The sequence below is a fragment of the Myotis davidii genome, unplaced genomic scaffold, assembly GCF_000327345.1.
Source record: "Myotis davidii unplaced genomic scaffold, ASM32734v1 scaffold1534, whole genome shotgun sequence".
In the NCBI taxonomy this organism is placed as follows: domain Eukaryota; kingdom Metazoa; phylum Chordata; class Mammalia; order Chiroptera; family Vespertilionidae; genus Myotis; species Myotis davidii.
The window spans coordinates 280,573-289,850 of NW_006285799.1; the positions used below are offsets into that span (position 1 = coordinate 280,573).

The 9,278-nt window shown below is 48.4% G+C and overlaps 1 protein-coding gene across 1 annotated transcript in view; it reads left to right on the forward strand.

Annotated features, from left to right (window-relative positions):
* Positions 1 to 9,278, forward strand: part of ZC3H12D (zinc finger CCCH-type containing 12D) — a gene marked incomplete at its 3' end in the record, with an annotated part of 24,679 nt that overhangs the window by 10,459 nt on the left and 4,942 nt on the right. The window contains 3 exon segments of the mRNA XM_015559518.1: positions 4,629 to 4,652; positions 5,387 to 5,494; positions 5,496 to 5,542. Coding sequence (XP_015415004.1) covers positions 4,629 to 4,652; positions 5,387 to 5,494; positions 5,496 to 5,542 — 179 coding nt within the window.

Below are 9,278 nucleotides of genomic sequence, written 5' to 3' on the forward strand. Positions count from 1 at the left end.
ACTAGGAATCAAACCATGACCTCCTAGTCCATAGGTCAATGCTCAACCACTGAGCCATGCTGGCTGGCCCCAAGTGCTTTTTAAAAAAGTGGGAATGTATTTGCTCAAAGCACATGAGAGCCTGGCCTGTTTTACAAAACAGACTGTCCTCAAGTCATTTAAATAGATCCACACCACCTTTTGTCTCCTCATTGCAACAGCAAAGGGAGTCCATTGGCTCTTACAAGCAGGACTATTGGCCTCATTCGCATTTCGTAAGTGATAGGTCAACTTCAATGAGAGTTCTAAGTTGCAATGTCAGGAGTGCATAAGGCGGAACCTGAGAAGCCGGACCTCATGCTTGCCCCATCGTTTTGTATTTCATGTAGAAAACCAGGAGGTCCCTGTGATGTTGGAAAACTCTGTACCTATGCTGTCCATTGGGTCACCACTTGTCGTTTGTGGTTACCTGACACCTGAAATGTAGCTGCTGTGACCAAGTAGCTGAATTTTAATTTTTTGCATTAGTTTGAATTGAAGTGCAAATAGCCTCATGTGGTGAGTGCCTACTGTGCAGCTCCAGCCTTTCATCTTCCCAGCTACGTGACCTTGGTGGGAATCACCTCTTTTGAGTCCTTTTTATACAATTAAGAGGTTAGAATAAATGATAATCATAACTGGTTTTTCATCGCTAACATTCTAAGATTCAGGGTGATTCTCTTATCCATGGCTTGAAAGAAATGAATGCTTTTTTATAAATAAAGGAAGTTTTCTTCTTTGGCAGAGGTTCAGAGAAAGTAAGTAACTTGCCCAAGGTCACAGAGCACCACGTTCTGGGCTCTGGATTCCATGCTCTTGCCAAAGCTCTATGTTTCCTCCAGCACCAGGTACCTCTGCCTTTCCCCATGTCCAGTCTTGGGAAGGGTCTCAGGGTGGGAGACCCTGACCCCAAGGTTTTTATCCTGGGCCAGGGCCTGCCCAGGTGAGCCCGGACTTGGACTTGTCCACTGCAGACAGGATGTTCTAAGCACCTCCCCAGGGGCCCAGGGGTCCAGGGGCCCAGGGGCCTCCTGCAGGACTGGTGCCCGGGACGCTTCTGCTGCTGCTGCCAACCTTCAGAGGGCCTCAGGGCGCCGAGGTGCATGGCTTGGTGGCTCTGTTTCAGACTGACAAGTCCAATCCCCACATCTCCATGGGGTGTATATGTGCATGTGTGTGTGTGTGTGTGTGTGTGTGTGTGTGTGTGAGAGAGAGAGAGAGAGAGAGAGAGATGTGAGTTGAATGCCTGAGTCACTATATACCTGGCCTTGAGAAAAATGCCCGGCAGGTTTTAAAAAGAAGGCCGCTTTCATTGAAAGCAGATGGAAAGCTGCCCGTGGTGATTGGGAGGAACTCACGTGACAACTGCCACAGGCGGCAAGCTCGCTCTGTAGGCAAATTTAGCAGAGGCGTGATTTGAAGGACTTGAGCTTGGGGGAAATCCACCTGATAATTTCACATCCTCTTACTGCCCCAGGCAAGGGTTTCATTTGACTGTGCCCTCATTTGGGGGTACGGGCTTTGGTTTGAGGTGCTGCTGTTGATGTTTTTGAGCTGTTAGATACCTCAGCAGAATCTGGCTTCTTCTGGAGGAAGGCATCTTCAGCGACAGGGCTCAGGTCTAGGTCAGGCCCCTGTCAGTGGGTTCCCACGGCCGGGGGGCAATTCCCTCTGACCAACCCTGGCCTGCGGTTCCGACCTAAGTCTGCGTGCATCCTCCCATTGGTAAGATGGGGGTGCTCCAAGCAGCCCCCTGCCTCTCCCTCCTCCTTCAGACCTGAGCCGGAGTGATCCCTGGGTGAGAAGGGTTGTAACTCCAGGTTCAGAGTGTTTACAACTTAACCCCAAATACCGGACAGTCCAACAGTGGTGCCCTTCCCATGTTACACCGCAAGGCCTGTGCTGTGAGCCGCTCCCTTCTGCAGAGACTTTGCTGTCCCAGTTAGATTGTCCTGTCCCTGTTCCTGGCTACATGCTAACTGTGGCTGCCTCATGCATGGCTGTCATGTAGGCAAAATTTGTCTCAGGCACCAGCTCATTTCCCCTCCCCACCCTCCCTCTATTCAAAACCTGCCCCTCCCCTTTCCTCTTCCCAGGGCCTGGCTGTCAGCGTGGTGCCTGAGAAACTGGCCCACAGCGTCCAGTCATAAGCACCAAGCCCCCTCCCCAGGGCAAGATGTTTGCAGCGAGTAACTGGGGCTCCACAGGAGCTGCGGTCTGGATCTCAGGGCCGGGGAGGGCCAGGGATAAATGGAATAAATGGAGATGGGGAGGAAGCGTTTGCAGCCCAGCAAAGGAGGCTCTGAGATCCGCCGGATCAGCGAGCGGGCACACTACTCTGCTTGTTTCCTCAAGGGTAAAACGGGATGAAGGTCACTTCCTCACGGGCTCGTTGCCACAATCAGATGCGGTCCCCGTGCAGTGTGGCCTGGCACACAGGGCTCTCCACGAATATTAAAAGTGAGCTCCAAGAAGCAGGGTGAGGCCTGCCTCCCTCCCCCTCTCGAGCCCCAGCACAGAGCCTCGTTGAAGCCAACACTCATGCACTGATGTTGAGTGGGCCGACGAAGCACAAGCGGAGGGTGCCTTTGGTTGGGTGCTGTTCTCTGTAGGTGGGAAGTGGGCTCCCAGGGTGACCATGAGCTTCCTTGCTTGACTGGGGCCTCTGCTGGCTCCTCTTAGAGACAGAACCCCATGTGAGGAGCTGGCTCCTGCTATGGCATCAATCCTGCGATTGCCCGGAGCTTTCTGTGGCCAGAAATAGGGCAGCCATGGTGGCATTTTGAGGTTGGTAAGCAAATGTGGCAAGGATGGAAACGCAGACCATCTTCACATCTCAGAAGAGACCAAGGCTGATGAGGGGAGCGGGTGTGTGGGAGTCAGTCCTGCAAAGCAATAGACCTGAATGAGGGTTGTCTGTTCCTCAGAGACAAGCTTGGGGGCCTGGGGGGGCCTGGGGATCAGCTCAGACTCCTCTGTGAACGACCCCTCCTCATTCTCCCTCCATCTCCTTTTTTTTCTCAACTTCCACTGGGAGGAAGGGGTTAGCTCTCCACTTCCTCTTCTTATTGATTATTTTAACCAAACAGCTTCACTGGTATTTTCTCCGGACAGTTTGCATAAGCCTCACAGCTCAGCTGCAATGGCCAAAGGGCTATTTTCTCTAACCTGGAAGACACCACAGATCTGGGCACCAGATCCTGGTTCCTGGTTGTCACTGGAGCTAAAGGAACTGAGAGTTCTGAGCTTCCACAAAGGGCGACTTCCAATACTGGTGATTCATGTTTCCAAGCACGCCCGTTCCCTCTTTACAAACCTGAGCCTACCCTCATCCCCTCCAAGAAGATAGCAGGAGAGGCCTGGGACCAGAGAAAGCACCATCATGTCACCCTCGTCTGGACACGGGGCACTTCTCAGGCCTGGCCTCTCAGGGGAGGGTGTGCGTGTCATGGTGACCCCTGGCTCCCCAGGAACCTAGCCCTGCCTCCTACCTTCTACGACTCTCCCCTTTGCTCACTCCACATGCTCCAGTCACACTCTCCCTTTTTGGGCCCCAAACATGCCACGTCTTCCCTGTATCCGGGTCTTTCCAGCCAACCCTTCCCTCTGCCTGGTTGCTCCTCCTCCAGCTCCTCAAAAGATCGTTCTTCCCAGTCATTTACTTATTCAACATGTTTTATTAAGTCCTTACCAATTATCAGGCACTCTGCTAGGCCTGGGAACTCAATGGGGATCAGAAGATTTAGAGAAGGGAAGACCCGGTTCATCCCTCATCTTACCAATGGAAGGGTGTATGCAGACTTAGGCTGGAACCCAAGGCCAGGAAGGAGATGTCTGCTGCTGTGAGGCCTCATACTCAGGATCTGGCAGAGTTCAGAGGCCAGGGGATGCTCTCCTGAGGAAGCAGAGATAAAGCTGAGACTTGAGGGAGGAGGGGACTGGCTGAGAGGAGAGGAATGCCTGGTGAGCGGCTCTGTGGTGGGAGGGGAGGAAGGTGCACGGGCAGGACAATGGCTGAAGGAGGTGCAGATGGCTGAGCCGGAAGCAGGGAGCACCGTGATCTCACCTCAATGCCAGGCGTGTCCCATCACAACTGAGTCTAATTGGTTTGCATTCCCAGGATCTCAAATCTGTCCATGTATCTCCTCTCCAGCAAAACACCGCTGACCTCCATTGACTAAGCCTGAGGGTTGTTTTCGGCCTCATTGGTCCCTCGCAGCAGCATTTGGCTGCCTCCTTTCCGTGACCTCCACCATGCAGCTGTCTTCTGGTTCACATCCTTTCTATCTTCTGTAGGACTGTCCTCTGCCTGTAACCAGCTGTTGAGTTCCAGACTTCCTCCAGCTCCAGCTCTAGGCCTCTCCTTCTTCTCAGGCAATCAGGCAATTCTCTCCATGCGGTGACTCCTCTGCTGCTTAAATACAGATGATCCGCACATTTCACCCCCCAGACCTCTCTTCCGAACCCTAGCTACTTACTTAACATTTCACTGTGAGGTCACAAAGGCTCCTCCAACTTAGTATGTGTCCACAACTAAACTCGTGATCTTTCCCTCTAAGCTCTGTATTCCTCCAGAGTTCCCTGTCTCAGCAAAAAGCCAGTCATACAAGCCGGAGATCCGAAGCGTCCTCAATGCTTTCTTCTCTCTATCATCCTCTATCTGATCACCATGTTTTGGAGATTTTACCTTTTAAATAGCTCTCAAGTTCACCTACTCTTCTTTATGCATCAATATCTGCTCGGTCAAAATCACCATCCATTTTGCCTTGATGACTACAATAGCTTCTTAACTGGTACCCAACACCCACTCTTGCTCCCTTCCAATTTAATGTCCTCTGTGCTGCCAGATTGAACTTCCACATACATCAGATCACATCATATCACATCACATATACCCCAAGTCTTAAACCCTTTTATGACTTCTCATTCCTCTTAGGAGCAAGAAAAATCCTCAATAAAGCTTGCAAGGTTCGGCCTGTTCTTGAGCCTCTTCTCACACCACCCTGTTTTTCCTGCCACCATTGATGTCTTTGACTTTGGTGGAATTTATGGGGAACATTGGCCTCCTTGCTTAGACCTGGGAAGCCTAATAACATAGTTACAGCCCACTCTTAGGGTGAGAGTATTCTGCAGATGACTACTCCCATCAAGGTTATGTTGATCTTTATTAGCTTCAGTTTACAGGAGAATCTGGTCTATTAATCCTGGGAATGCACACGTCTTGGAGCCTGAGACCTTCCACAAACTATCAGAAGCTACGTGTTTCCAGTGAAGAGTTATATCTTGTGCAAAGAATAAACTATATTTTTTAAAATGTAGATTTGTCTGATTCCCTCTGATTATGAGACTGCGGGAAATCACTCTTTAGAAACCCTTTCTGTGTCTCTACAGATTCTTTGTTTTCCCATTGTAGCCATGGAAATAAAGAAGTCTTCTCTTGCCGGGGAATCCAGCTGGCTGTGGACTGGTTCAGGGAACCCATCCTGGAGGAAGGACCCCCCGAGAGCCGACACCCCCATTAGAGGTATGCTGGCGCCGAGGCGTGCTCACAGGTCCTCTGCACTGTCCTCAGGAGTCCTGCTGCTACTGTCTGCAGGCAGTGATCTACAGAGCAGTTTGTCTGATGAAGCCTTCCTGAGCTCCATGCAGGCACTGACTGTGAGAGCTCACTGCCATGGCCCTGACACCTGCACTGAGTAGGTGCTCTCTATGCAGTTGTTGGATAGATGAATGAACAAATGACTTCATCTTTTACTGTGAATGATTAAGTGCCAAAAATAATTGTGTTTTACAACTTTTAACACTCTGCAGAAAGATTGGATCTGCATCCCACCCCTCATAGAATGTAGGATCTGAGAGAGACATTCATTCAGTCTGGTGATATTTATTTATTGAGTCCCTAGTCCAGTCTCTTCATAAACACACACATACACACACACCACAAAAGCACAACAACATATGTTGTGACTTAAAAATAAAGGACACTGGGACACAGGGAATTCTTCATTTTTAATTCTTATATCATATAGGTTTATTTTAAGCTACAAAAACAGGGCTTTGTTTTTGTTTGGCTTTCTTATAACAAGAAGTCAAATGCTAAGCCATCTTGTTTCAGCCAAGTTGATGGTAGGGCTGACTTCCTGGTGATTCTGGGAGATTTCTTTGACTTTGTCTTCCAGGCTTTTTCCAAAAAGCTTTTGTTTTTAATTCCATCGATTACCAATTGCTTCTACTTCTCTTAATTAAGGATTCTCTCCTTAATTTTTAAATAAAGTGCTATTCTTGTCTTAGGAATGCAGTATCTCTTTTACTATTTCTGTAATAATTCCTTACTATTTCTATAGACTGTCACAAATTCTCTTTAGTTCCATAAATCATATTTTTTTCCCTGTAGTCAGCTCTCTTTATTCTCTTCTCTCTCTCTCTCTCTCTCTCTCTCTCTCTCTCTCTTGTGCTGTTAGGTCTTTTCACAAGTCTGGCGATCCTTTGGTTGTCAGTTTTTATCTATATAATAAAAACTTAAGCAGTTGTTACAACGGAATGACCAGAACGCTGGTTGCTATGATGCACACTGACCACCAAGGGGCAGATGCTCAATGCAGGAGCTGCCCCCTTGTGATCAGTGAGCTCCCACAGTGGGAGAACCACTCAGCCAGAAGCCAGGCTCACGGTAAGGAGCAAGGCGTCCTGGACTGGGAGAGGGATGTCTGCCTGCCGGCTTAGGCCCGATCCCTGGCAGGCAGACATCCCCTGAGGGTTCCTGGACTGTGAAAGGGTGTAGGCTGGCCTGAGAGATACCCCCATCCCAGTGCATGAATTTCGTGCACTGGGCCTTTAGTTTGTGAATAAAAAACCAGATTGGTTAAATAATGATCTATCTATATAAATATCTATGTGATTGCCATGGGCTTTCTTTCTTAGTATGTGGATCTTTCCCTGAAGGGCTGGGCTGACCTCAGGTGGTGATGGACAGATTTCACCCAGCATACCCTGCAGAGCAGGCAGGCAGCTGGGCCACAATGATGATGGTCTTACTCTAAGAGGTCAAAGGCCACATGGGAACTTCCTCTTCCTAGCTGGGCTTCATTTTCCTTTTGCTTAGGCATAGGAAAAGGGTAGGTGCAGCTGCCCCATGAGTAGCCCTTCGTTAGCCATCCTGACTTCCCTCCCTCTCCACGTGCCTGGAGCTCCACCTCCACTCAGCCTTCTGTGCACATCCTGGCCTATGGCTCCCTCTGCACATTTTGCATCAGTGTGATCCAGTCTGCTTTCTGTCTTCCTAAAATCTGTCCAAATCCTGGGTTTGCTGCTGTCCCCAAGACATTTTTAATGTGCTTGGAGATCCCCTCCCCTGTTGTACTTCTTTGCTGCCATTTCAATGGGATTATGAGAAGCAGGGACATAACCACTTGTGTGCAGCTCTCCATCATGAACTGGCTACCCCATATTATTCCTTATGGTCTGAACGTGGAGAATGGTGGCTTTCAGCAGTTGTGTAATATATAAATCGAGTCTGGGTAAAGCGTAGGGAAGTCATTTTGGGGTTGGGAAGGAATTTTTAAACAAGCCACACATGGGCAAATGTATGGGAGAAAGGCTCATAAATTTGACTACATTAAAATAAGAGCCTGTGTTCATTAGTGGATACCACAGAACAATAAAATGAAAAGAGCAGCATCAAACTGGGAGAGGCTCTACATCACTGTTCCTGATAAAGGACTACTGTCCAGAATCTATGGAGAATGTCTCCAAATTAATAGGACAAAGAACCAATAGAAAGATGAAGCAAAATGCATAATAGGCCTTTCACAGAAAACATAAATGGCCAATAAACATATGAAAAGATGCTCAATCTCATTAGTAACTAGAGAAATGTAAAATGAAGCCACCACAAGAAGCCACTTACGCCCACCAAATTGACAAAAATTCAAAAGCCTGAAAATGCCTAGTGTTGACAGGGTTGCCTTAGCGCTGTGCTGGGTTGTTGGGTAGTAACTTGATATACCCACTTTGGAAAACAATTTGGCACTTTTTTTTCTATATAATTTTATTTTATTTTTACAAAATAATTAGTAACTTGGCACTATTTTGTAAAGGGCTTTTTCCTACAACTCAACCATATCACTCCTGGAGATACACTCTAGAGCAGCCGTGGGCAAACTAGGGCCCGCGGGCTGGATCCGGCCCGTTTGAAATGAATAAAACTAAAAAAAAAGAGACCGTACCCTTTTATGTAATGATGTTTACTTTGAATTTATATTAGTTCACACAAACACTCCATCCATGCTTTTGTTCCGGCCCTCCGGTCCAGTTTAAGAACCCATTGTGGCCCTCGAGTCAAAAAGTTTGCCCACCCCTGCTCTAGAGAAACCCTTGCATTTCTGCAAAGAGACTCACGTGCGAAGCTGACAGCAGTGACCATGTCACCATGGCCAAATCTCACCAACACGATTTTAAATGAAGACAGCACGTTGCACAAGAATATGTACAGTTGAATCCACTGGTGTAAAGTCTAGAGGTTCATAATCACATGGAAAATAGTCCTTTTGGGGGGTACATATACTAGTATATGCATTTTTGAAAAGTGAAAGCAAGGGAATTCTAAACAAAAAGTTCTAAAGATTGGGCTATCATAAGGGGGCCAGAGAGAGATGCCAACCGGGAGGGGCAAGGGGGACCTCAAAAGCACGGCCGTGTTCTCTTTCTCAGGGAGTGCCTCATACTCGGCATTTAAAGAAACGATTTTTTGTACTCTTTATGCTGAGCTTATCCAGTCTACTCACGTGGAGGCAGGAGGAGTTATTATCTTCATTTTATAAAGGCTAACACTGAGGTTCAAAGAGGGGAGAGGTGCCTAAGCGCTGGAGCTAAGGCCAGAGCCCAGGCTGTAGATTCTGAATCCTGGACTCTTCCCTTGACATTCTTGTGGCCCTCAGAGCTGTCACTTATGCAATGCTCCATCCTGAAGGTGTCCCAGCAGGTTCCTGTGTCTGCACAGTGGCTATTCGCTAGGGGCCCAGGCAGCAGCCTTTGAGGGGGATGCCAGGATCCTAGTAGCTCCGAAGGCATTGCCGGGATTCCAGTTGTAATGTGAATGAATGTCTTTCTCCCCTAAAGGCCTCTTGTGTCTAAAGTGACTCTTTTCTGTTGGACTCCTCATGACTCAGGCAGATAGAAGCCAAGAGCCCCTTGACCTGGGCAGCTGCCTTATTCTGCTCCAGACCTCCCCGATCTTCTGATGTGCTGGGCCAGAGGGCGGG